We start from the raw sequence: 27,859 nt of genomic DNA on the forward strand, positions 1-27,859 counted from the left end.
TAAATGTTTAACTAATTTGCTTAGTAAATGTATGTATTGTTACCATTGTGCAAGAAGACCAGAGAGCTGGGATGAGGTGCTAGGACCTTTTAGAGTACTGTTATTCTGGGTAGACTGTACAATCTTAACTGCAGCAGCTATTTTCCTGTTTAGATTAAACAGAGTGAAATAAATGCTGGGTATATACTGTATGACATTCTCAACAATTCACAGTGAAATCAAAAACTGACAAAAATAAAGCAGTGTAAACAAACAACATTCAGTTAGCTTGACAAGCAAGGTATGGTGAATTCAAAATAAGGATGTTAAACCAAAAGCATTATAATGCACACATCACAAAAACGGTGAAAACATGGTACACATACAGGAAATGTTGAACACTGACAAATGTGCCACTATTAGACCTGGTTAAAACAAACATTTACTGAATTAGTACTGTTACCCTGTAATGGTGATAGGCAAAGGATACCAGCATGAATGCAGAACATTTGATCTCAACAGTGCATTTTTGTAGCTCTCAGCCTGTTGTCATGGTAGCATAGTTTGGGAGCTGTTGCCACAACAACTTTCTGATAAGTTTTGGTTGACTTTTTGTATAATTTCATTTGTAAAGGAGGTAGCTGCAGGCCAACCTAACTCTGAATCTCCTTCTTACAAGGAAAAAAAATGTAGTTTTTTTTTTGGGGGGGGGGGTTAATGGAAATATTAGACTCCCCTTACAAATGGAACTAAAAGAAAGATCCCTCTGTTAATTTTTCCTAAAATACTAAAATAGACATTTTTACCACAGAAACAGGACTGGGTGTAGAATCAATAAGAGCGTAGTACAGAGACCATTGATTACAGAAAACACTAGATTTCATATAACCACATCACTTGATATTCTAGACATGTGGTTATACAAAATCTTCTTTAGTTCAGTTCCTTGTATATTCTTAAGGATGTGTGAAACTACAGTATCAGAAGAGTTTTAAGAGTCTGAACACATCACTCATTGACATTATGAATAAATTTCAGAGTTTAATGTGTGTGTGTGTGTGTGTGTGTGTGTGTGTGTGTGCGTGCGTGTGTGTGCATGCGTGTGTGTGTGTGTGTGCGTGTGTGTGTGTGTGTGTGTGTGTGTGTGTGTGTGTGTGTGTGTGTGTGTGTGTGTGTGTGTGAGAGAGAGTGGACATAGCAGAAGAAGTAGCCTTCTCAACTGAAAATTGCTTTTGTTTACAAAACTATGTTTTTCATTTTACATAGTGATAGGAAACATATTTTGTGTGTGTGTGTGTGTGTGTGTGTGTGTGTGTGCACGCGTGCGCAAGTGCATGCATGCGAGTACCCCAAGATAACTGCGATATATAAAATTCCATTAGTCATACAGTGTAGGGGGTACATGAGTTGCAACACCCTCCATGAGGGGTGATCACTGCATTCCTTGTACTTTGCTAAGGTTTTCTTCTTTTCTGAAAACTGCTTTCAAAAGACTAACTGAAGTAAACATATGTCAATCTGTCTTGGGCAAAATGAGCCTTAACCTTTTTATTGCCTAACTAACTACACCACTAAAAAGTGAGACATTAAGACACAGAAATAACTTAGAAATATGAACATATAGCAACACTTACAAATTTCAAAACAATACACAGTTAACTAAATAGAAAGTTCAGAGTTAAAAAATTAAGTTTTAGACAAGAATAATAAAATAATCATTATTGTTTCTTTAGATAGCTATTTATTTATTTATGTTATGTTTATTAGCTGGGCAGATGAGGTGGTTCAAGGACCCTTTTTAGCCATAACCCCATCCAAAGAGGCAACTACAATGTACAAAAATACAACAGCAATAATAACAATGTAGAAGTACACATAAAAGCACATGCTTAGTAACTATATATTTAAGATAGGCATGTCAAATATTTCAAAGTTACTGTAAAACTATACATTTCAAACATTTGAGAACATTTGATACATGTTCTTAAAACAAACATAAAAAATAGTATAAGTACAATGTACATTAACATAGTATAACACATTTAACAAGATATACACATTTTAATACTGTTTTTAGTAAACCTTTGCAAGCCCAGACCAAATTAGTTTCCTTTAATACACAGACTGTAAAGAGAGTTAGAAGTTACAGGAAGACAAATTACAAGTGTTGTTTTCTGTACTTGTCCATAGTCTCTGAATCAATTGCAATAGTTATCACTGATTAAGTCAGTATACTGAGTTGTCATGAACAGTTTAATTGAGTCAATTAGTCTAATAGATTCAGTATAGAATCCCTTGTAGGAGGAGCAGTTTTGGCAAATTCCCTTACAGATACAGAGATGATAAAGGATGGCCTTTGTATCTGAATGGAATCTGTATTACGTCGAGTGCATGCTAATGAGATGGGAGGGGCCAGCTGCACAGTGTAAGCTGCACACTACAGTTACTTGTGATACTTCTCCCACTGGCTTAAATATGTGCTTATTAAAAAAGTCTGATCTGTACAAGAAAACTGTAAACTGTAGTGGAGAATATTGTGGCCCTTCTAAATCAGCGCTCAACTCCTTCCAGTTAATTACTGCTGGATTCTAATGAAAACAGGAGCTAACTTTTTGTATATTTCCATTTGGACAAAAAATAACTATCTCAAGAAACTTTAATGAACTATAATTTTGTGGTCTTTTTTCAACATATGGTTAATTTATTCAATATTCCAGCTAGAGTTTCAAAATGGAGCCAGTTCTATTTTGTATAACCTCCTGACTGAAAAAGTATTCTCATATTTAAGCTAAAACTTGACTCATGATCTTTCTACCCCACTGATTTTCCTGCTCATCTTATTTCCTTAGCAATCCCTTAGATGATTTTTCTAGGTCAAAATCATATCCTATTTTTCTTTTAATCTATGGGGGAACAGTCTGCATTCTCTAGTGTTTCATATTTACCTTCCATCTCTTTTACTGTCCCAATGAGGTTCCTCTTGAAAGTCTAAGTACATCAACTGTAATCCTTGAAACAGTGAAACTGAGCACACAAAAAGTGCAATATTCACCAATGCAAGGCTGCAGCACTTCTGAATATTGTCCACTCTGAGCTACAGTGATTTCACAGCTTGTATGTCCAAGTGGCAGGGAGTGAGAAGCACACCCTCCATGTTTGAAGTGGAAACTCTTTAATGGCATTACACAGTTTCAAGATTAACTGCATTTCTCTTCCTACTATACTTTATTGTGTGTAGATGTGCGGCTTATACATCTGGGGATTGCACTTCCACTAGGGAGCCACCCACCAGCTTATGTCTGCCTTTTTTTCATTCTAAAGGCCTTAATATGCAATGCAGTGTTCTAAAGGAGGCCTCACCAATAGCCTTACAGAGCTGAAACATGATATCCTTCTGCTTGACGTCTCTGCTGTTATTAATGTAGTCTAGCATACCTATGCTGCTGGATGCTACCCTTTCTTCCTTTCTTTTTACAGATGCAAGTATGCGTTTCTTGTTGTTCTACTTTAAATTCCAAACCCTAATTTGCATACTATGCAGAGTTTATGATTCCCAGATGCAGCACCTTGAATTTTTCTGCAGTGAACCTCAGTTACCACCTTTTAAACTTTATTAAGTATCTCAAGATGTTATTTCCATATCTTATTGTTGACCCACTTTTATGTTACCTGTAAAGAGGTTAGTCTTTTTTCCTGTGCCTCCTGGGATGCTGATGTCAAAAGAAGCTGAAGATAAAAGCTCCAGGACTAGCCAGGGTAGTATTGCTCTACTTACTTCTGTACTCAATGCTAAACTCAGTGCCCTGCTGTCTTTCCAGCCTTCCTCTTCTTTGACCATGCTCTCTTCTATCCACATTCCATTCAGCATACTACCATATTTTGTGCAGTGCAGACTCAATAGCTTTGCAGAAGACTACCTGCACTTTTAAAAAGTTGTTTTTGTTTAAATAAATTTTTAACTGTTGTAGGCTACACACTAAAGTGCGATAGCCTTTTCTGATCACTTGTAGTCGTTTAAAGCTGTTTTAAGTGTACTTTTTACTGTTTTTGCCTTATCTTTTCAAAAATAAATAAATAAATACATTTCTTGTTTCCCGCCTTTCTAAGCTAGTATAGTCCAGCTTTCAGGCTAGGGCTGAATTCAGGGCTGTGTTACAAGTTTCTGAGTTGCCCATACCTTACTTGGATAGAGGAAAGTTTCTCTGTTCACTTGTGAGAGAGGGGAATTTTGAGCAGCCATCTGTCCCTGGAGGAGTGGTTCCAGCCCAGAAGTTTGTAGTTTAAAAAACGTGATGCATGGTTTTGTGCGCCTGGCAGCACCGGTTAGCTAGGGTTAAATTATTCCTGGCTCCACTAAGTCTCCTCTTCAGTTTTGCACTTGAAACTAGTCTAACTCTCAATCTAAGCACTCAAAAAGCATCCTACAGTCCAGCACTTGCTCAGACCAAATAGCAAGCACTAATATACCCCGGCACTTGACTGCCCAGCAGGGCAAGGCTCTTTATCCACCCCTCACCAACCAAGTGATTAAGCAGCTTACCCTACTATTCAGGCATGACCAAAGGGCAACTTCAGGTTTACTCTCCAGTCCAGCTGGTGAATCTGGGTATCCTGAGACAATGTTACAACTGCCTCATGTACACAGACAGCCCTCTCCTCCTACCACAAAACACTAACATATGTGAGAGATGCAATTATACAGCCAAACTGGAGGCAAAGGTATCTTCACCCAAGACTGGAACAGACAGTCATGAGGAGAAGGTTAACACTTGCACCACACCTCCAGCCTCACACAGACCTACTAAACCAGCACTGGCAAAAAATACACAATAACTACACGAAATCATACTCAGAGGCTCTAAATAAAAACCTGCAAAAGCATCAGAGAGCTCCAAAGCAGACACCCACAAAACCTGCACCTCCCATCACAAACCAGACAACACATAAAACACAAAATCAATGTGCCGCACAATCACAGCCCTTAAGGCAAAATAACATACCTAACACACTAGTAATAGGTGACTCAATAGTCAGGCACACTGACGCCCCACTCAGTAGGCTGGACAAGGAGGTTACTGTTAGCTGCCTGTCGGGAGCCAGAATCCGCCACATAACACAAGCACTCAGGTCACTCCAGAACAAGTACAAATATGATTCTGTCATTGTTCATGTTGGTGTGAACGACCTGAGCCGTACCTCCCTGGACTACATGAAAAGAGACATGGAAGAGCTCTCTGATCATGTAGCCCAGGCGGGTATGACCCTGACCCTGAGTAGCATCCTGCCCTCACCAAGAATGATACCTCAGTATAAAGAAAAAATGATCAGTTTCAACAATTGGCTAAGCTTCTGGTGTCATTCAAAGGGGATTCAGTGTCTGTCAGCCTTGGATGACATGGTCGACAAGCCGCATTGCTTCAGAAGAGACGGCTTGCACATGTCACCCCTTGGCTTTCAAATACTGGCCAATGCTCTTGCTGCCCCCATAGTGCCTTTTTTAGGCAAGGCTCAAAATTCAAACCCACCTCCATAAACAGCACAATAAAAAAACTGAGGGTTATGCTACTCAACGCCAGTTTAAATCTCAAAATGCATGCTCAAAGCACTCCTAAGTATGGAGAACGTCGACATCTGTGCAGTAACTGGAACCTGGTTCAAGGCTCCAGACAGCACTCCAGCACTACTGGGCCACAACTCATACCACACATTTTGGACACAGAACACGGACCGAAACACAAAAGGAGGGGGTGTATCCATATTCATCAAGGATACCCACACCTCCAGGTTAGTGGCACAGCATGATACTTCTGAGATCATCCATGTGCAACTAACATCGGGCAAATTTGCAATGCAAATTGTGGCCTGCTACAGATCACCCTCCATGACCCAGGACCACCACTCCGGCTTTCTGGAGACACTGGAAAACATGAAGGTCCTACCAAACACCCTGATCTTGGGAGATTTCAATTACCCTACCATTAACTGGGAAAACTACTTGAGTACAAACTCCCAGGCTCAGTGCTTCCTGGAATTTATCAACTCAAATGCCCTGGATCAGCTGGTAAACTCCCCTACCAGAGGCCACAACATATTGGACCTGATCATCACCAACACGGGTGACAGGTGCTCCGTACCGGAGGTCAACCCGTCACTGGTTAGATCAGACCATAAACTAATCACCCTGGATGTCCACACCCCACCACCACCCCCAACCAAGAAAACCACAGTGAAAAACTTTTCTAAAGCAAACTTCACCTTACTTAAGTCAGAGGTGGTAAGTTTCACAGCCCCCACGCTAAAGGATAACACTGCCCAAGATGCAGAATCCTTTACAATTGCACTCTATGAGCACCTACAAGGATGCATGGATTGTGCCATCCCTAGCAAAACCAAGACTCACTCCCCTATGAGAAGGAAACCAGTCTGGTGGACCCCTGCCATAAACAGGTTATACAACAAAAGGAGGAAACTAGTTCAGAAAAAAAGCAAATCCCAAGAAGGAAAGACATCCCTGATCAGTATCAGTAAGAAACTAAGGTCCCTCATAAAATCATCCAAGGCTAACTTCGAAAGAAAAATAGCCAAGGACTCGAAAGATAATCACAAAGCCTTCTTTAGCTATGTCAAAAATCTAAGTGGCAACTCGCAGATATGCTCTGAGATAGTGCAAAATAGCACAAAATATACTGAACCTACTGATATTGCCAACATACTGGCAGATAGATTCAGTGCAAACTTCACCTCCCTCTCACCTTCAAAAGGGCCCACAACAATACCAGAAAGGTGTAGTGTCCCGGAAATCACAGAAGCGCAGGTGAAAACAGCCCTTTCAAAAGCCAAAAACACAGCATTAATGGGGCCAGATGGTGTCCCAGGCTGAATCTTGCACAAACTACAGAACAAACTAACCCCCCCACCTAAAAACGCTGTTCAACCTCAGCCTCTCCACAGGCTACGTGCCCATAGAATGGCGCACAGCAATGGTTATTCCACTCCACAAAGGAGGAGCCACAACTGACCCTGGTAACTATCACCCCATAAGCCTGACTAGCCTGGTCTGCAAGGCTATGGAGCGCATCATCATGGAGCTCATTAACAAAGACATTGGGAACCTCCAAACACTTGACCTGACCCAGTTCAGCTTTGTTAAGGGCAGATCATGCCTACTAAACCTGGTTGACTTCTTCGAGACAGTTACCAAGGCCATAGACGAGGGAAAGGTGGTTCACACAGCCTACCTTGATCTCGCCAAGGCGTTCGACACTATTCCTCACTCGGGTATTATAGAAAAACTCACCAGCCTGAACATAAACCCCTACGTCACAAGATGGGTTGCCAACTGGCTTACAGACAGAACTCACACGGTAAGAATAGTGGGCTCCAGGTCTGACTCTAAACCAGTCACAAGTGGTGTCCCGCAAGGCTCAGTTCTGGGACCCCTACTGTTCGGCATATATTTCTCAGAAGTACAGGCAAACACAGGAGGACTATGGCTAACCAAGTTCACCGATGACTGCAAACTGGGAGCCATAATTGACTCTCCAGCTGACACGGACATCCTCCAAAAAGGCCTTATTGAGACAGACACCTGGTGTCAAAGTCATGGCTTCAAGCTAAATGCCAAAAAATGCATAGTCATCCCATTTGGGAAAAACAAAACACCCATGAATTACCACATAGGCGGCAGCCCCCTTAATACAGAAGAGGTAATAAGAGATCTGGGGACCCAGGCAGATAGTAATCTCTCCTTTGACAATCATATTGCCAAAGTAGTTAGGAAATACTTCTATGTGCCCCATCTAATTACTAAGGGTTTTGCATCTAGAAATAAAGAGGTTATAGTGCCACTCTACTCGTCACTCATCAGACCCATCATAGAGTACAATGCCCCATTTGGGATGTACCTCACAAGACACTTCCAACAGCTTGAAAGACCACAAAAGTACCTCACCAAGAGGATTACTGGCCTAAACATATGTCCTATGCAGCCCGACTGAAAAAACTCCGGCTGTACTCAGTGGCATATCGCTTACTCAGAGGTGAGCTCTGCCTGTCATACGAAGCATGTCCAACTCAGAATTGATGGACATGCTCCACCTAAAGAAATCCAAGTCACTGCGAGCCACTTGCTCTAGTGAGCTAAACCTCGCCACAACAATAAACAGAACATGCTGGAGAGATAGATTCCTGTCATAGAGACTCCCCATGCTTTGGAACAAAATTCCTAACTACATTAGGCAGAGCCCCTCACTAACACTCTTCAAGAGAAACCTTGACGAGTGGATGGGTAACAGAAAGTACACCCCTGGGATCACTTCATTGGCTCTTCTTGACAGAGGCTCAGTTAATTAATCAATGGGGCGGCGAAAGCTGACACACTCTGGCTATAAATGCCCTCAGGCAGATAGCCTAGTACCTACCTATGAACCTATGAAATCCCACTGCTGTCCCTTGTCTATTTCTGCTGTGACTCAACCATATAAATAGATAAAAGTTTGTTTGGATAGATCTTGTGGTTATGAATCCATTTTATTTAATACGTTGATGGTTGCTGTCTTCCAAAACTCTGGTCAGTGTTGCTCTCAGTATTTTTCTATGATCTGAAAATTACAGTACTCCGAATTACTGGTCAATAGTTCCCTGGTATGCTCATGGCAATATTCACTTCAGCGAAGGAGTTCTAAATTTCCAGTCTTTATTAATCTCTCTGCTGGCCAAGAATCTGAGAAATAGTTTGTTTGTGGCTGTGCCAATACTCTGAATAATTTCTTTATACTGAAAGATAATCATCTGACCCTTGTTCTTTATACTTCCTAACAATTAGCTCCTTCTCTACCCTCTTTTGGTCAAATAATCCCATAAGTCAGCCTCTTGTTTTCTCTGTTCATTCCCATAAAGTAATTCTGCCTCCTCCAACATATCTCTCTCCAGTGAGGCCGAAAACAAAGAATTCACTGAGAGTTACTCTTCCAGTTCTTCATTGTATTCTTACCTTTCTTTATTAGTTTTGTTATCTATGCTCTTCTTTTATTCTGGCAGTTTAATACAGTGAAGGCTAGGAGGTGCTAATGAACATCACCCTGTAGTCCATTTTTCAGTCTCTTAGTCTCCATTTGCCTACTGTACAATGCAAGGAAAGCCACTTAATATTCTAAAATGAGCCTCAAACCAGCTGGGCAAGCCAATTAACAATACTGATAATAAATTATTCAGTCAGTCAATTAATTAATATGTCTTGGATGTATCTAAGGAACCTCATATTTCATCTGTACACTTTGTTGGCCTAACATTAGAACTTTGATTTTCTCTTGGATTCTCTCTTCTAGAATCTTCTTAATTGCATCTCGTTGCATCTCCTGATATCTTCCATGTTTTATAAGCTCTCTGCTTTACTCATACTGCTTTCTTGGACTCTTCCGTGAGCCAAACCACATCAGTCATTTCCTTTTGGTCTCCACTCCTTACCTGTCCTTCCTTCATTCTCTTCTAGATGTTAGTGTTAATTATCTCCCCAAGTGCCTGTCTTCCTTTTGTTGATCTGCAGTCTTCCATGTTACTACATACTTTTTCAATGATATTACAGTTGACCCATAATTCCAGATCAGCAACTTAGTGGCTACTTTCTTCTCCTGTACTGTCAGGAAACCACACTATAGCTTGTTCACTTTCTCCGTTGTTGTTCTAACTGCCAGCCCTATTCAATAAGCCAGAGTAGAAAAGCATTTCTAATAATATAAGAAATACCATATTCTTGTACAGGCCTATTTCTCCTCCACTTTGATGTGGCCTTGTAAGGGAACTTAAAATATGTGAAAAAATATTCTTCCTAGTATTTTCTTGAATCCAATGTGCAAATACTTCTGGGTCTATAATGTGAGCCCTGATGCCAGAATGATCTAGCCTACTTCAGGGATAATGCACCGTCCCTGTTAAAATTACTGCACTACTGCTTTGTGACATTATTCTATACTGCCATTGTACAGTTCACCATCCTTCCTGAACACCCAGTGGACTGAGGACAGTGTCAGTGCACAGTGTCTTTTTCTTCTCACCTTAAATCTTAAGCCAGCACACTATGCGAACTACACTACCCTCTACACACTAACTTGTATTTAACTCCATCTGCTTCCTTTACTACGTCACATTTAATTCAAGTCTTTGCATAATGCACTGCCACTCTTTCATCCTGCCTTTCTAATTATTCATGAATGTGTTATACATGTGGGAATCTTTCTTTTTAATAGAAATGGTTTTCATCACACTTGTTACATATGCTTTGTTCCTACTTTTATCAGCACTTGCAATTCACTCATTCTTTGATACCCAAGCTTCTGACTTGCTAAGTACAGTTCTCTACTTCTCTATCCTTCTAATCTCTCTGTCATTTTAAACCCTTTATTGGTTCCTCTTTCTCTTGCTTCTTCATTCTAAGCTGTGTCTATCTTCTACCTCCTCCTGCTTTGCTGTTGCATTCTTTCCCCTGTTCCATCTCATGTTAAATGACTGTTATAATGTACAACCCAGATTTCAGCACTGCTGTCTCTCATGGGCTTAGATAACAACATTCTTAGCATATGACTTTGTCCCCCTGTTCTAACCATATCAACCACTCTCCAGTACCATATTTTCTTCCCTGCTTCTTCATTTAACAGCTGAACTGTTTTATCCTCTCCTATTTTTTCTTTTTTTTTTTTTTTTGCTGAGTTGGTTTGGGGCACCAGATGCACTTCAGGGAAGCCAGCAGTGCTCCTGACTTCCCTGCAACTTGCAACTACCTCTTTGGTCCTCTTGATAGTTTCCTTCTGTTATTTCAGTTACATCTCTTTGGTGACTCTCAATATTTTTAGTTGTCAAAGATACAATGGATATGCCCAAACCTGTTCCAGGAAAAAGGGTCACTGGTGGTACATGTGGACAATCCGCTCCTCTTTTAATGAAGCAAACAATTCAGCTTTTTTTAAATTTTTTTCTTGATGCTGACCAAACTGAGACTAGTGTTAGGACTCGTTAACAGATCCACACTTTGGCATGCTTGCTTTAGTCTCCACAATGTCACAGAGTACTTCAAAAGTCTATCAATGACATTATCATTATGCATTAGACTATCCTTGCAACATTACAGATTAGCTTCATCATGCAGTCATAGCTTTGATTCCCTCAGTGTCCATTTGCTTACTGTGTGACTCAGAGTACGTTGCATAACCTGACAGCTATTCCAGGTCAGCCTTGGAAAGAGAAACTTGTGGATTTCCCCAGTTAGCAAATAAATACATACATTCTGATAAAACAAAAACACAGATTAAGCAAGACAAAGTTCACAAAAAAGTGAAATTATCCTTGATAATCATTGAACAGATTAACTGTAAAAACATGGATCATAATCATCATCTTCTTTCGGCCGTTCCCGTTAGGGGTTGCCACAGCAGATCACCTGTTTCCATTTCTTCCTGTCCTCTGCATCTTGCTCTGTCACACCAACCACCTGCATGTCCTCTCTCACCACATCCATAAACCTTATCTTAGGCCTTACTCTTTTCCTGTTACCTGGTAGCTTCATCCTTAGCATCTTTTTCCCAATATACTCAGCATCCCTCCTCGGTAAATGTCCAAACCAACATAATCTTGCCTCTCTGGCTTTGTCTCCAAACCTTCCAACCTGGGCTGACCCTCTAATATACTTATTCCTAATCCTGTCCACCCTCGTCACACCCAGTGCAAATCTTAACATCTTTAACTCTGCCACATCTAGCTCAAACTCATGCCTTTTTGTCAATGCTACTGTCTCCAACCCATATAACATAGCTGGTCTCACTGCCCTCTTGTAGACCTTCCCTTTCACTCTTACAGGTACTCGTCTGTCACAAATCACTCCTGACACTCTTCTCCACCCACTTCATCCTGTCTGCACTCTCTTCTTCACCTCTCTTACACACTCACCGTTACTCTGAACTATTGACCCCAAGTATTTAAACTCATCCACCTTCCCCACCTCTACTCCTTGCATCCTCATCATTCCTCTATCCTCCCTCTCATTCACACACATATATTCTGTCTTAGTCCTGCTGACCTTCATTCCTCTTGTATCTAGAGCATATCTCCATCTCTCCAGGGTCTCCTCCACCTGTCCCTACTCTCACTACAGATCACAATGTCATCTACAAACATCATAGTCCATGGGGGACTCCTGTCTGAACTGTAAAAACATGGATAATGATTTTTAAAAATCTCCATCTCTTTCCATCATGGATTTACTATGTTTTAGTGCCTTTCATTGGCCAGTGCATTATTTTGTTTGTTATTAAATCCAGTATTAGGTTCATAGGTTCATAGGTAGGTACTAGGCTATTGGCCCTAGGGCCTACATAAGCCTAGCCAAACGGTACCCTGGCTTTTGCCACCCAATAAAATTATTTTCCTGTGCCTCTGTTAAGCAGAGCCACAGAAGTGACACCCGGGGTGAATTTCCTATCTCCCATCCAATCATCAAGATTTTTCTTGAAGAGTGCTAATGAGGAGGTTTGTTTGATATAGATAGGTAGTTTGTTCCAGGGTATGGGAAGTCTCTGAGAGAGGAATCTATCCCTCCAGCATGTTCTGTTTTTTTGTGGTGACAAGGTTTAGGTCCCTAGAGCATGTAGCTCGGCGGGATTGGGATTTTTTTACATGGAGCATGTCCAACAGCTCTGGGTTTGACATAGCTTTGTATGTTAGGCAGAGATCGCCTCTGAGTAGGCGATATACAACAGAGTAAAGCTGGAGTTTTTTGAGACGGTCTGCGTAGGGCATCTGTTTGAGGCCGGTAATCCCTTTCCAGTTGTTGTAGATGTCTTGTGAGGTACATACCAAAAGGGGCGTTGTACTCCATAATGGGTCTAATGAGTGATGAGTAGAGTGGAACAATGACCTCTTTTTTCCTGGTTGAGAAACCTTTTGTGATGAGGTGTGCCACGTAGAAGGATTTCCTGACTACTGTGGCAATGTGATTATCAAAGGAGAGACTACTGTCCACCTGTGTCCCAAGTTCTCATCACACTTTTGGTGTTAAGTAGACTACCACCTATGTGGTAGTTCATGGGTACAGAGTTTTTACCAAAAGGGATGACAATGCACTTTTTGGCATTGAGCTTGAGGCCATGGCTTTGACACCAGGCATCTGTCTCAGTGAGGCCCTTTTGTAGGATATCCACATTGTTAGGAGATTTGATTATGGATCCTAGTTTGCAGTCATCTCCGAACTTTGTTAGCCAAAGACCTTCTGTGTTAGCCTGTACTTCAGAGAAGTAGATACCAAACAGGAGAGGCCCTAGGACTGAACCCTGTGCTACTCCACTTGTCACTGGTCTGAAGTTGGATTTAGAGTTTGCTACTTTCACAGTGTGGGTTCGGTCAGTGAGACAGTTGGCAACCCATCTTGTGACATAGGAATTTATACCTAGTTTAGTGAGTTTGTCTATAATTCCATAGTGGGGGATGGTGTCAAAAGCCTTGGCGAGATCTAGATAGGCTGTGTGTACCACCTTACCCTCATCTATAGCTTTGTTGACTGCTTCAAAGAAGTCTATCAGGTTTAGGAGACATGAGCTGCCTTTTACAAACCTGAACTGGGTAGGGTCCAGAGTTTGGAGATTACCAAAGTCATTGTTTATATGTTCCATGATGATACACTCCATAACCTTGCAGACCAGGCTCGTCAGGCTAATGGGGTGGTAGTTCCAGGGGTCCATGGTGGCTCCCACTTTGTGGAGTGGGGTAACCATTGCTGTGCGCCATTCAGTGGGCACAAAGCCTGAAGTGAGGCTATGATTGAACATGGTACTTAGGTGGTGTGCCAGTTCATTCTGTAGTTCATGTAGAATGCAGCCTGGGATGTTGTCAGGTCCCATGGATGCTGTGTTCTTGGCTTTGGAGAGTGTGTTTTTTTACCTAAAACATTATTTAACTTTTATAGACACAGCATGTCACAATGTTACAGCTATCTTATTCAAGCACAAAACCATGAGTTTTGGCCTCATAATGATGGATAGTTGGCCCTCAATACCCCATTAGCTTATATGCAGACAGTGTATGGTTTCCAGTGGAAATAGACTTCTCCGACATGTCTACCTTAAGCCACTTATCTGTCATTTTATGTATAGCCCTCTATCAGGGTTCTGATATCCTATAATACTTTAAAAACACTGAATACATATGCATGATAAAATAGTGAGCTTAAAACACTTACCTGTCTGACCAGAATAGAGCCCTTTGAAGGTTCTGTGGTTTTAAGTTAGTCAATCCATTGCTTGGTGGGTGGTCTGCATAGATCTAAAAGTCTCAGGTAGAAATAAAAAACGGTCCTGCTGTTAGGAGTTTTGAGTCAGTTAAATCAAAGACTTAGATGATGTTGGAAAAGTTCATTTTTATTTTTCCTTTGTTCTTAGGTTCATAGGTTCATAGGTAGGTAGTAGGCTATCGGTCCTGGGGCCTATACAAGCCCAGCCAAAAAGGTACCCTGGCTTTTGCCACCCAAGAAAATTATTTTCCTGTGCCACTGTTGAGCAGAGCCACAGAGGTGATCCCCGGGGTGAATTTCCTATTTCCTATCCAATCATCAAGATTTTTCTTGAAGTGCTAATAAGGAGCTTTGTTTGATATAGACAGATAGTTTATTCCAGAGTATGGGAAGTCTCTGGGACAGGAATCTATTCCTCCGGCATGTTCTGTTTAATGTGTTGACAAGGTTTAGGACCCTACAGCATGCAGCTCGGAGGTATTGGGATTTCTTTAAGTGGAGCATGTCCAACAGCTCTGGGTTTGACATAGCTTTGTATGTTAGGCAGAGATCACCTCTGAGTAGGCGATATGCAACGGAGTAAAGCTGGAGTTTTTTGAGACGGTTTGCGTAGGGCATCTGTTTGAGGCCGGTAATCTTCTTTGAGAGGTATTTCTGCGGCCTTTCCATTTGTTGTAGATGTCTTGTGAGGTACATACCAAAAGGGGCATTATACTCTATAATGGGTCTAATGAGTGTTGAGTAGAGGGGAACAATGACCTCTTTTTTTCTGGATGAGAAACCTTTTGTGATGAGGTGTGCCACGTAGAAGGATTTCCTGACTACTGTGGCGATGTGATTATCAAAGGAGAGACTACTGTCCACCTGTCTCCCAAGATCTCTTATCACACTTTCAGTGTTAAGTATACTAACGCCTATGTTGTAGTTCATGGGTACAGAGTTTTTACCAAAGGGGATGACAATGCACTTTTTGGCATTGAGCTTGAGGCCATGGCTTTGACACCAGGCATCTGTCTCAGTGAGGTCCTTTTGTAGGATGTCCACATTGTTAGGAGTTTTGATTATGGCTCCTGGTTTGCAGTCATCTGCGAACTTCATTAGCCAAAGACCTTCTGTGTTAGCCTGTACTTCAGAGAAGTAGATACCAAACAGGAGAGGACCCAGGACTGAACCCTGTGGTACTCCACTTGTCACTGGTCTAAAGTCGGATTTGGAGTCTGCTACTTTCACAGTGTGGGTTCTGTCAGTGAGCCAGTTAGCAACCCATCTTGTGACATAGGGATTTATACCTAGTTTAGTGAGTTTATCTATAATTCCAGAGTGGGGGATGGTGTCAAAAGCCTTGGCAAGATCTAGATAGGCTGTGTGAACCACCTTACCCTTGTCTACGGCTTGGTGACTCCTTCAAAGAAGTCTATCAGGTTTAGGAGACATGATCTGCCTTTTACAAACCTGAACTGGGTGGGATCCAGAGTTTGGGGATTACCAATATCTTTGTTTATAAGTTCCATGATGATACGTTCCATGGCCTTGCAGACCAGGCTCGTCAGGCTAATGGGGCGGTAGTTCCCGGGGTCCGTGGTGGCTCCCCCCTTGTGGAGTGGGATAACCGTTGCTGTGCACCATTCAGCAGGCACAACGCCTGAGATGAGGCTATGACTGAACATGGTACTTAGGTGGGGTGCCAGTTTGTTCTGTAGTTTGTGTAGAATGCAGCCTGGGATGTTGTCTGGTCCCATGGATGCTGTTTTCTTGGCTTTGGAGAGTGTGGTTTTTACCTGTGCAGCTGTGATTATAGGAACTTTGCATTCTTCCGGTATAGAGATGGGCTCTTTAGGGTGTGAGGTGGGGATAAAGTTAGCACTGAACCTATCTACCAGGATGTTGGCAATATCAGTTGGGTCTGTATATTTAGTGCCATTGTGCTGTAACTCAAAGCAGATCTGAGTGTTGCCATTGATATTCTTGACATAGTTATAGAATGCTTTGTGGTTTTCTTTAGAATCAGTGGCGGTTTTGTTTTTGTAACTAGCTTTGGAGTATTTTATCAGGGATCACAGCTTCTTACTTAGGCTGATGAGGGAGCTCCTCCACTCGTGGGATTTTACTCTCTTTTGCAAGAGTTTCTTCCTTCTGTTGTACAGTTTGTTTATGGCAGAGGACCACCAGATTGGCTTACTTTTTTTGAAGGATAGCGTCTTGGTTCTGTTTGAGATAGCACGATCCATGCACTCATGTAAGTGCTTATAACGTGCAATTGTGTAGGATTCAGTAGTCGTAACTGTATTGTCCATCTGCATGGGTGTCATGAAGTTCACCACTTCTGTCTTAAGAAGCATGAAGTTGGCTTTGGAGAAATTTTATACCATGGTTTCCTTCATGGGGGGGGGGGGGTGGAGGCAGGATGTGGATATCTAGGGTAATTAGCTTATGGTCGGAGCGGACCAATGAGGCGTTGACTTCAGGTGTGGAACACCCGGTCACTCACATTGGTAATGACTAGATCCAGGATATTGTTGCTCCTGGTGGGGGTGTGGATAAGTTGATCCAGAGCATTGGAGTTTATGAATTCCAGAAAACGTTGAGCGAAGGAGTAGGTACATGAGTAGTTTTCCCAGTTAATGGTGGGGTAGTTGAAATCGCCCATTATTAGGGTGCTTGGTTGAACCCTAATATTTTCCAGTACATCAAGAAAAGAGGAGTGGGAATCCTGGGGCATGGTGGGTGATCTGTAGCAAGCTACAATTTGGATTGCAGTTTTGCCCAGAGTTAGTTGCACTTGGATAACCTCGGCTGCATTATGCTGAACAACTAGCCTGGCGGTGTGGATATCCTTAATGAATATGGACACACCTCCGCCTTTGGTGTTCCGGTCCAGGTTACATGGCCGAAAAGTGTGGTATGAGTTATAGCCTGGTAGTGCAGGGGTGTTCTCTGGAGCCTTGAACCAGGTCTCAGTCACTGCACAGATATCGATGTTCTCCATTTTAAGGAGTGCCTCAATACACATCTGCATCTCAGTTGGTTTGAAATGTGAATAACAAAGCACTGCATAGCCTGTACACAGTGTTTTCTAGGTACTATATATTAAAAGTATTTAGTCTGAGTAACTGTTTGTGTGTTCTGAAATCAAGGGCTATACATGGAAAACTGTTTCCACTGAGTTGATTGGTGGTAAAACCATAATTTGCTTTGATTTCTTTTAGGTTGTCTTTGGGAATGTTCTATGAGGGGACCGTGTGTTTTATTTACTTGCATTTGCCTACTGAGAAAGTCTGACTGGGGAAAGCCCCTTTTCAGCAGAGGCCCATGGAGAGCAGCTTCACAGACAAAAATAAGTAACAAGCACAACTAGGTACAATGTAGTATTTTGAAAGCTTGGAGAAAAACAGACTACAAAAGTGGTGATGGTTACAACATAGATTTGTGGTCTAATATGATAAATTGACATTTTGCAATGTATACATCTAGGATAATAACGGTTACAGTATATACGTTTAGATTTCAATAATATTGTAATGTGAGATGTCATACATTTTTGTGATATTTGGATTGTTTAATGAGAGTAGAAGAGAGGAGACAGGAATGTGAGATGGAGGGAGGAAGTCAACTATACAGTGAGGAAATGGAAAATACAATTGTGCAAGAAGAAAAACGGGAAAGATAAGGAAGGGTGAGAGAAAAGAGAAGGTTAAGTAATATGAGAAAGGAGAGAATAAATGTGATTAAGTTGAGGATGAACAGTGACATATCCAGTAGTTGTGGAGATATACTTTAGTGAGAATTTGAAGTGCTGGGATTTTCAGTTTCATGCAGAGATGATGGTTGGGAGTTCCAATGTTTACGGACATATCTGTAGTACACAGCATCACTCACTAAGTGGAAACAGGGAGATTTGTTTTAGGAATTTCTATGAGGACTGCAGTGTATGAAAGAGGAGAGTACCATATCATGGGGGAGGCTAAAGAGTGTTTTTTGGGGGTGGGGTGGGGTTGAAGGGTTTTATGGGCCTGTTTTTGTTGAGTGAGTTGTAGAAAGTTGAGGAGTCCAAGCCAGTGAAGTTTCTTATCTGTGATCGATTGTTTGGGCAAGTGAATTTTTTGGCTAATATGACATTTTATTGTAGGTTTGTTCAAGTTTTACTAGTCAGGCTGACTGTAGGTTGGAGTACTCAGGGAAAGCCTTTGATGAAGTAAGTAGTAATATGGCAGAAGCTCTTCATTTCCTGCAAGTGTCAGTGAGGAAGGATTTTACTTTATATAGCACACCCCTATTTGATGTTTTTTCAGTCACCTGTTGAATGTGGAGGGCAAAATTTTAGTTTTTTGTCTGTTGTAAGTCCAAATAATTTTGTATGTGAGATAGTTTCTGCTCCGGTGCAGTTTGAAGATGTTAGGTAAATGTTAATTTTTGGCGTTATGGTTATTTTTGGACATTAATATCATGAGTCTGACTTTTTAATATTAAAGATGAATTTGGAATTTTTTAACCGAGTTTCAGTAATGAGAAGGATTTTTGGGTGAGGGATTGAAGTTTTTGCATTGCGTTGGCAGTAGAGATGATGGTGGAGTCACTGCCGTAATGGATGATGGCAGAGTTGCATGAGTGTGAGGGCAGGTCATTAATGAAACTGTTAAATATAAGAGGACCTAGGACTGATCCCCGGTGTGGGAAGAAAGGTGGGTGTGGCTTACTGCCATTTGACATTTTGTGACCTTTTTGAGAGATAAGGGTTAAATAAGGTGAGGGAGGAGGAGAAGAGGCCTAGATCACAGTATATTTGAAGGAAATTATGCTGAAAGACAGTGCTGAATGCTTTATGTAGATCAAAGAAGATAGAAGCAACTAATTTGTTCCTGTGATGGAGTATGGTGTTTATGAATGATACTTACTGAACTGGATGCAGGTGCAAACAAGACTGTAGCACATTGCTTGTAGGTACTTGGGCCAGTAATGTTTCTGACTGTGAAGGCTTTTCATATCTTCTAAAACAGGCCTCAGTTAGCCCCTTATTTAAGAAGTGATTTTTGGAGCCACCTAATAATGAAAACAGCTCAAGCTCTCAAACTTTTCATTAACTGTTAATTCTATTGAGAAGGTGGTGTATGGTAAAATGCATTTTTTTTCTGTTTAGCATCTTCTGATATCCTCCATCCATTCCAGCCTGGATTTTGCATCAGACATGGTAAGGCAGTCAGTTTACATTTTTAGTTTTGAGGGATCATAATTAGCATTTCATCCTGGGCCTCCATGATCTCCTGGTAGTACTTGATGCTATGGTTGATAGGTTATACTGAATCACCTGTGTACCTATTGTAGGATTTCTGGCACATATTTTGTCAGTTTCCCTATAACCTTATGGGATTCTCAGTGAGTGATTTCTTGCATTAATACTTCCTGTAACCATTCAGTGACATGTAGGGAGCTACAATGTTCAATCCCCAGTCGCCTTCTGCTCATGTGCATTACTTAACTTCCTTTAAGAGACGTTCTCTCAAGTAGAAGGGTATGATATTAGTGTTACACTGATGACATTCAAATTTACCACTCCTATTCTCTGGATAACATGTTGCAGTCTAGCCTTCTACAGGACTGCTTAGGTTCAGTTCTGGTTACATTTGAGTCAACTTAAACTAAATGTGGCAAAGACTAAGGTAGGATATGAGCATTCCAGTGTTCATCCATAACAGGTACCCTATCTGTCTTTCCATGTTTTATGGAGGCAACAGGCTGGACATAACACACGAATAACAAAGAAGCATGTGTTGGCTATTATTAAATCTTTATATTTTCATCTAGGAACAATTCTAGAATTAAGCAACCAATGCAGTATTCTGACCTGAAAATAATGATTCATGACTGGAAATCTTTATGGCTTGACTACCACAATGTTTACTGGTTCTGTCACCCATAGTGGCGACAACATTCTACAGCTACGGTTTTGGCTGGTACCATCACCTTTGTTGTAGGAACTGCGCTGGTTGCCAGTGAGTTCTAGATTATTATTCAAAATTTTTGTTTTTATTAACAAGCCCACAAGACCACGGTCTTCATACTTCAAGGAACTGCCAAACTCTTATACTCAAGCAAAACAGCTTCAATCTGCTAAGGTGGGGCTTCTGGTGTTTCTTTGTACAAACCTAGAATTATCAAGTCAACATTATTTTTATTATCAATCCCTAGCTCCGTGGATCTCAATATTTTCATTGTTGCAGGTATGTCAAACAGATTTCACCTTTAGCAGATCCTTTATCTGTTTTGAAGAGTTTTATTGCATATGGTAAGGGATTTTTGGTGGTGGTTATGGTATATTTTTGATGCTGTTCTTAAACATCTATTTCATCTTGGCTTTTTTAAGCTTGACATCATATTTCATAAGTATGTTATATAATTTTCAACCCTTCTGAGCTGCTGTAAGATTACTTTATTTTGTTTTAGGTGCTAGAGTATATACACTTAAGATATAAAGTTTCAAGTTTAGCAGAGAATGCAGTATAAGTAATTTTGGCACACCTGAACACCACAAGGACTGTAACCAAGATATGTAACTTTAAAACTATCAGTCTGAAATTTAAGAACTTCTTATGCATGATGGCTGTTGCAGTCAGCATAGAACAATGGTGAAAGTTGTTCTTATCAATAATTTTGGTCGCCATGAAGCAATCTTTTCATGTAAAATGATGGCCAGAAATGATAAATACCCATTTTTAAAGCCCAGTAGTACTACCAAGTCTGGATTGCTGAAAAGTTATGAACTGTGTCAAAACATAACATGACAAACGGTCTTGTAGTCCTAAGTAGTGGATGCAAAAAGATAATTTTCCAGTTAATGACGCTGCTAAATATCTTTCCTGTACTACTTGTGTTGCTCCTAACGACAAACATAAGGACAGCTAACAGGTGCCCTCATCATCAACCTGAAAAGTGCAGTTGAATCAGTCAAACACACTCTTCTAATTAAAACCCTAGCTAACTTTGGTGAAGGTGAAAGTGCCCTACAGTGGTTCATTGTATTCCTAACCAGCAGAATCTTTACAATCACACATGGGCCAATCACATCCAAAAGTGGTACCTTTTCAGCAGGAACACTGCATAGCTCTAAAGAAGCTATTTTGTGACTATTTTCTTGCTTTTGGCTTTTTGTGCTGTTTTCTGTATTTACAGTACTGTATGGCTCTAACTTGGGACATGCTGTGTTCTCTGTATTCATTAATAACCTACTATTTGACTTGCCAACCTGGAGTGTACCCTTCATGCAGGTGACAAGTACAATACAATGAGATAAGGTACCTCACAAATCACAAGAAAAGTGATGATTAGATTTCAGCCCACCAGGGAAATGGCTGGCTGACGTGCAGCTTGTATTAAACTATAGTAAAAAAAAACTGCAATCACTGTACTGTATTATACACATCAAAATCCAAACCTACATTAAATACCTACAGTCACAGAACAAAGACATCTAAATATAACCTTTAAATCAGCAACTCAGCTTTGCTGCACAGATGCAAAATATTACAAAACAAGCCTTCAGTCATGTAAAATTAACATATAAATACTTTTAGCTACTCCCACTAAATTCCAGGAAAGCTGTAGCATTACAAATAATGCCCAAAACAGAATATTGTGCAGCATTATTTGCACTGAACCAAGTACAGAATACCCATAATCTTCTAGTGATTGCAAACAAGATCTGCAGACTCATATCCTTAGGTGGCCCAAGGAAACATTACTGTTACTGACTAGAAGAAGTCCAAATGGCTGTCAACAACTACCCAAACTGCTCTCCTGCTTACTGTCTCACCCTCTTACTTCCCACTCCTAGTACATGCACTACACCAGAAACAAGCCATCACCTACAAACTACTAAACCCCTCTTACTACCCACTCCTAGAAGAAATAAGTAGATTTAAAAAAAATACTTAAATTACTTAACAATGACTATAACTGTCATAGATTCAACACAGTTGAAATTTGATATCAACTAGCTTATATTTGCACAGACCTCTTATTTCCACCAACCTACCTGGACAATCACACTTGTGTCCATATGTTTAATAATTGCTGGAGAAAGGTGAAGACTTCTTACCATCCCTTCTGTTCAAGTATTCCTTCTTTTTACAAAGTGTATATTGCATTCTTTGAATTGTAAGGCACCACTAAATTGTAACTATATCTTCTACCTTTATTTGTAGTTTACTTTTGTTTATATTTCTTGTGTCTGTATATGTGTTTCTTATACTCACTGTATTGTAGAGTATCAGAGAATGATAAATGTCTTTTAGAATGTGTGAATGCAAATTCAGCTTAGGACCTGGTTGAAAATGGTCTGGGGATGATATCAACAACCCAGTCAGCAAAATTAAAAAGGAAATGCTGCATGTAACTTATCAAATGTGTGCTGGGCTGTGGGAATGGTGACTAAAGCAACTTTTACAAAAGATAGAATATCTCATAGTTAAATCCAAATGTACTGTCTACTGAAAACTAAATCCATGAGGCAGGATTTCAAAATAGGTATAAGAAGAGAAGATTGTAATGTTTTTAAATTCAAGGATACATGTACTGTGATAAAAGTAGAGCTCTGGTGATAAAATGGATTCATGACATTATGTAAAAATGTCAGACCAACAACAAACAAATGATCAAACTTTAAATGGTAGATCACAGTCACATTGAAACTAAAAAATAAAACATCTGTTTTGCAGAGGGCAAATGTACACACACACACACACACACACACACATACATATATATATATATATATATATATATATATATATATATATATATATATATATATATATGTATATGTGTGTAAGGCGACAAAAGCTCTCAGGCAAACCCAGACTGTTTTCTCTCAATGCTTCATCAATGGTATCCCCACTGTTGTCAAATAAAAGGTATTTCTGGGCTGCCTATTTGCTGACTCTTATTTTTGTATGACATTTGGCTGGGCATCAAAGGAGGTCAACCCGAAGTAAGCCTCTTGCTAATTTTGAAATACTGAAATCTCGAAATTCAGTATTCCGAAACCACAAAGCTGATAACCCAACCACAACTCATAAACTCAAAAACACACAACCACGAAATTCAAAATCCCGTACCCACGCTACACATGCAGTACACACATAAACATACACAACCCCCCCCCCACAATCAAACAAACTATTCTAAGGTACATATAAGCAGGGGGGCAAGCCCCCTGTGCCCCCCACACCCCCTACTTATATTTTCTAACTCCAAGATTGCACAAACAGTAACACAAAAGAAACTCACACACACACATCTTACAGTCCATCAAACACACACATAACAGTCACAACACACCCTTACACACACTAAACCCCTAACCAACATACTTACACACACAAAATTGCCAAAATTAAGCCCAAACATCCACATTCTTTACCACCGGAAGCAGAAATTCAAAATATCCATGCTTTGGTATTTTGAATTTCGCTCTTCTGCCAGTTCCAGAAATGTAAATTTGTAAATTCGAAATACTAAAATTCGAGATTTCAGCATTTTGAATTTACAAAGTGGACCTATATATATATATATATATATATATCTATATATATATATATCTATATATATATATATACATATATATATATATATATATATATATATATGTATATAGAGAGAGAGATACACACACACACACACACACACACACACACACACACACACACACACACACACACACACACACACACACACACACACACAATCCCCTTATGTTTAGCTATATGTAAAGGGCTTAAAAAAACTAAATGATCTCATCCAGGGCTGGATATAGCATAAGGTGACCAATGCAGCTGCCGAAGGCCTGGTACTGGCTTGGGGGTCCAGCCTAGCCATAAAATAATAAAATAAAGAAAAAAGTGCTCTGCTACCATCTAAAACAATGTAAGATCCAAACCACAGGTCTTCCATCAACTTTCACACATGTGCATACTTTCTTCCAATTTCAATGAAGCATCAGAATGCACACCACACTGAAGCATATCTGTACTTCACATTGTAGCACTTCCAGGCTGGAGATTTGGACCAAGCAGGTTTCAATCAAGCATCAACACACACACCATGCTGAAACATGTCTGTAATCCACACCAAACTATACCTGAGTGGGAGATTTGAATGAATTGAGTGGGAGAGACCTGTTGAAGCACTGTCCAGGAGATGTTATTGTTATATTGAGTGGGAGATAATTGTTTTGAAATAAATTCATAATTAAGGAGATTCATATCTGAAACAAGTGAGAGATATTTCCAAATAGTGGGGCTGTCCAGTGAGTGAGAGACATTTGCTTTGAAGGAGAAGATTAATACTTTGCAGGGAGGAGTTGTACTTTCCAAGTGTGTGTGTGTGTGTGTGTGTGTGTGTGTGTGTGTGTGTGTGTGTGTGTGTGTGTGTGTGTGTGTGTGTGTGTGTGTGTGTGTGTGTGTGTGTGTGTGTGTGTGTGTGTGTGTGTGTGTGTGTCTTCAGTGTGGATTACTGACAACTTGCCTTCAGAAGGATTGACTATTTGCCTCCAAAAGGATTACTATGATTGACTGCCCAAAAATGATTACAGCAAATTCAGGTAAGGACTAGTGATTACAATTAGTAATGCCAATCACTATAGAGTCATTGGTATTGCTCAGAAAATACATATTTTTATCTTCTAAGTCCCAGGGGCACTGTCTGGTTAAGAGACATGCTCAAAGTCCAACAGTACGCAAGTGGAACAAGGAAGTGTCAAACCTTGTAATCCTGACTACAGGAAGCAGTTCATTAAGAGCTTTGACCTAAGTTCACTGCAATAACTGCTAGACATGCCATAACTTCTTTATTTTCTGATTAATCACTCTGAGTAACAGTCAGTCAATGATGGGGGCTAGTCATTAGATTTTCATAGATATTGTTCTGAAAATGCATTTCAAGATAATTGATGTCTGGAACTTTAGGCTCTGACTATTAATGAACTTCTTCATGTAGTCAAAATTATAGGGTTTAAATCATTGCACCTCCATTTGCCAACTGTGTGCTTTTGAGCAAGTCACTGAGATAGTACTTCTAGGTCATCCCTGAAAGGGGGACACTTTGTAAAGTGGGCTTACCTAGTTAGCACATAAATTAAAGGAAATGGTATTTAAAATGTGTCCCTTTATTCCCTCATTATCTTTGGCTTTGTTCAGAATTGTTGAGCAAAGATGTTGGGAGGTATTTTGTTTATTCTTTGTAAAGTTTGTACCTTTCTGATAAATTGTGGATTGCACTTGTTAAATAAAGGCATGCATGAATTTCAGACTTTGAATTCTTCAAAAAATGTTTGGCAATGCAAAACCTTTTATTCTAGCAACTTTCTAAGTATATTAGAGAAACACTTAAAAACCTTTTTTATTCTAGCAGCTTTATAAGTATAGAAGAGAAACATTTAAAATCTGTTTCTAATTTTTATGTCTTTGTCTTTTGATTTGAGGTAAGAAATTAAGAGGCCAGAGGGGGTTTGCAATGGGTTCCAAGGTATGATTTTGACAGTAGTGGGATTAAGCACAGACCTGTCCCATTATGTATGGATGTACTCATTCATTTGTTATCAAGCATATATCTGAAGTATACAATCGTGCAAGTGGCAGTTATTGATTACTTTGTTTAGAAAACGGCTGACCTGCAGATCACCATGCTGACTGGAGAATGAATGTTCTCCAGCAGGGTATTAATCTACAGGTAATGCTCACCGAAAAAAGAGTTCACTGGTTCGCGGCAATATATCAAGCTTCCACAGAGCTCAGACTGAAACTAACCTAATGGCTGCCATTATTTTACACTCACTAAGCAGTGATTTTGCTGTTTAGAGAGTGTAAAATAAAAAAGAAAAGAAAATTAAAATAAAAAAGTGTGTTTATGCCTGTGTGTTTGAGTGTATGTGTGTATGAGAGTGAGAGAGAGAGATTGACTGAGCTATTTACACTTGTTAAGCAGTGCTTTTGCTGTTTAGTGAGTGTAAAAAATAAATGAAACAGGAAAAGTATGTGTGTGTGTGTGTGTGTGTGTGTGTGTGTGTGTGTGTGTGTGTGTGTGTGTGTGTTTCTGTTTGCATGTGTGAGTGAATGCGTGCTTGCTTGCATGAGAACAGGAAAGTGTGTGTGTGTGTGTGTGTGTGTGTGTGTGTGTCTGTGTATCTGTAACAGACTCAGAATATCAAACAATCTAAAAGATGTCATGCTCAACACACACCTAAAATGAGCCCCAGAACAAAAGAATTATGCCATCACTTAAGTGGACTAACATGCTGGACTGAGCATTGAAGAGATCATTATGCACATCTATGCTTGTAAGCACTCACCAATTCAGATCTTTCTTCTTAACATCATGGATATGTGGTAATGGCTGTTCATTGCATGTCCCAACATGCGTTACTACATATGTATATATACATATTTTTTTTCATTCAATGATTCTTTGATTTCCCTTTTTATTCAATTGAAGTTCACAACAGAGCCACAGACTCTTCCAGTTGTGAGTGAGTGAGATCAAGGTGAGGAAATTAAGCCTAGACAAGGTGCCAGTCCACTGCAGGATACATGCACACATAGTAAATACATCTATGGGCATTGTGAAGGCTCACCAACTCAGTTGCAGCACAGGGAATTGTAACCAATGAGAACACATGGAGAATATACACACTGCACAAAAGGACCTGTGATAACTGATGTGGAGACTTGAGTTGTGAGGCAACAATAATCACTAACCACTGTGCATCTCCCTCCCCACCACACATACACACACACACACACACACACACACACACACACACACACACACACACACACACACACACACACACACACACACACACACACGTGTGTATATGAGTATGTTAAAAAATGCATATACATATATAGATATATAGATATATGGATGTAGGTCTAGAGATATAGATACACACACACACACACACACACACACACACACACACACACACACACACACGTGTGTATATGAGTATGTTAAAAAATGCATATACATATATAGATATATAGATATATGGATGTAGGTCTAGAGATATAGATACACACACACACACACACACACACACACACACACACACACACACACACACACACACACACACACACACACACACACACACACACACACACACACACACGCACACACACACACACACACACACACACACACGTGTGTATATGAGTATGTTAAAAAATGCATATACATATATAGATATATGGATGTAGGTCTAGAGATATAGATACACACACACACACACACACACACACACACACACACACACACACACACACACACACACACACACACACACACACAGGCATATGTATACTCACATACATTATAGTATGTTTTTATATTTCTTTTTGTTCCCTCCTCCCTTGCTTCATACCTTCCAGACTTCCACCCCATTGGCCCTATCCATCATCGCATGTTCTAGCCCTTCTTTCCTCCATCGAACTAAGACTGGTTTTCAGCATGGAACTTAAGGGTATCCTAAGGTGTTTTGCCAACTACTGCTTCCATGAGGGGAAGGGATGTTTTTACATTGTGACCTATTCTCTTGTCCATTCCCCTCTCTCCTAT

General features: G+C 40.2%; 1 protein-coding gene across 7 annotated transcripts in view; it reads right to left on the reverse strand.

Moving 5' to 3' along the window:
- The window catches only part of DOCK10 (dedicator of cytokinesis 10), a 2,344,342-nt gene that overhangs the window by 406,491 nt on the left and 1,909,992 nt on the right, over nucleotides 1–27,859 (reverse strand). For 6 of the 7 annotated variants that reach the window (XM_044070265.1, XM_044070269.1, XM_044070267.1 and 3 more), the window contains exon 39: nucleotides 44–145. The exons of the other annotated variant lie outside the window; for it this stretch is intronic. In XM_044070265.1, coding sequence (XP_043926200.1) covers nucleotides 44–145 — 102 coding nt within the window. The remainder of the gene's footprint in view (nucleotides 1–43; nucleotides 146–27,859) is intronic. 7 annotated transcript variants of the gene reach the window in all.

Source organism: Protopterus annectens, chromosome 4.part1 (genome assembly GCF_019279795.1).
Source record: "Protopterus annectens isolate FY-2018-M chromosome 4.part1, PAN1.0, whole genome shotgun sequence".
Classification (NCBI taxonomy): Eukaryota; Metazoa; Chordata; order Ceratodontiformes; family Protopteridae; genus Protopterus; species Protopterus annectens.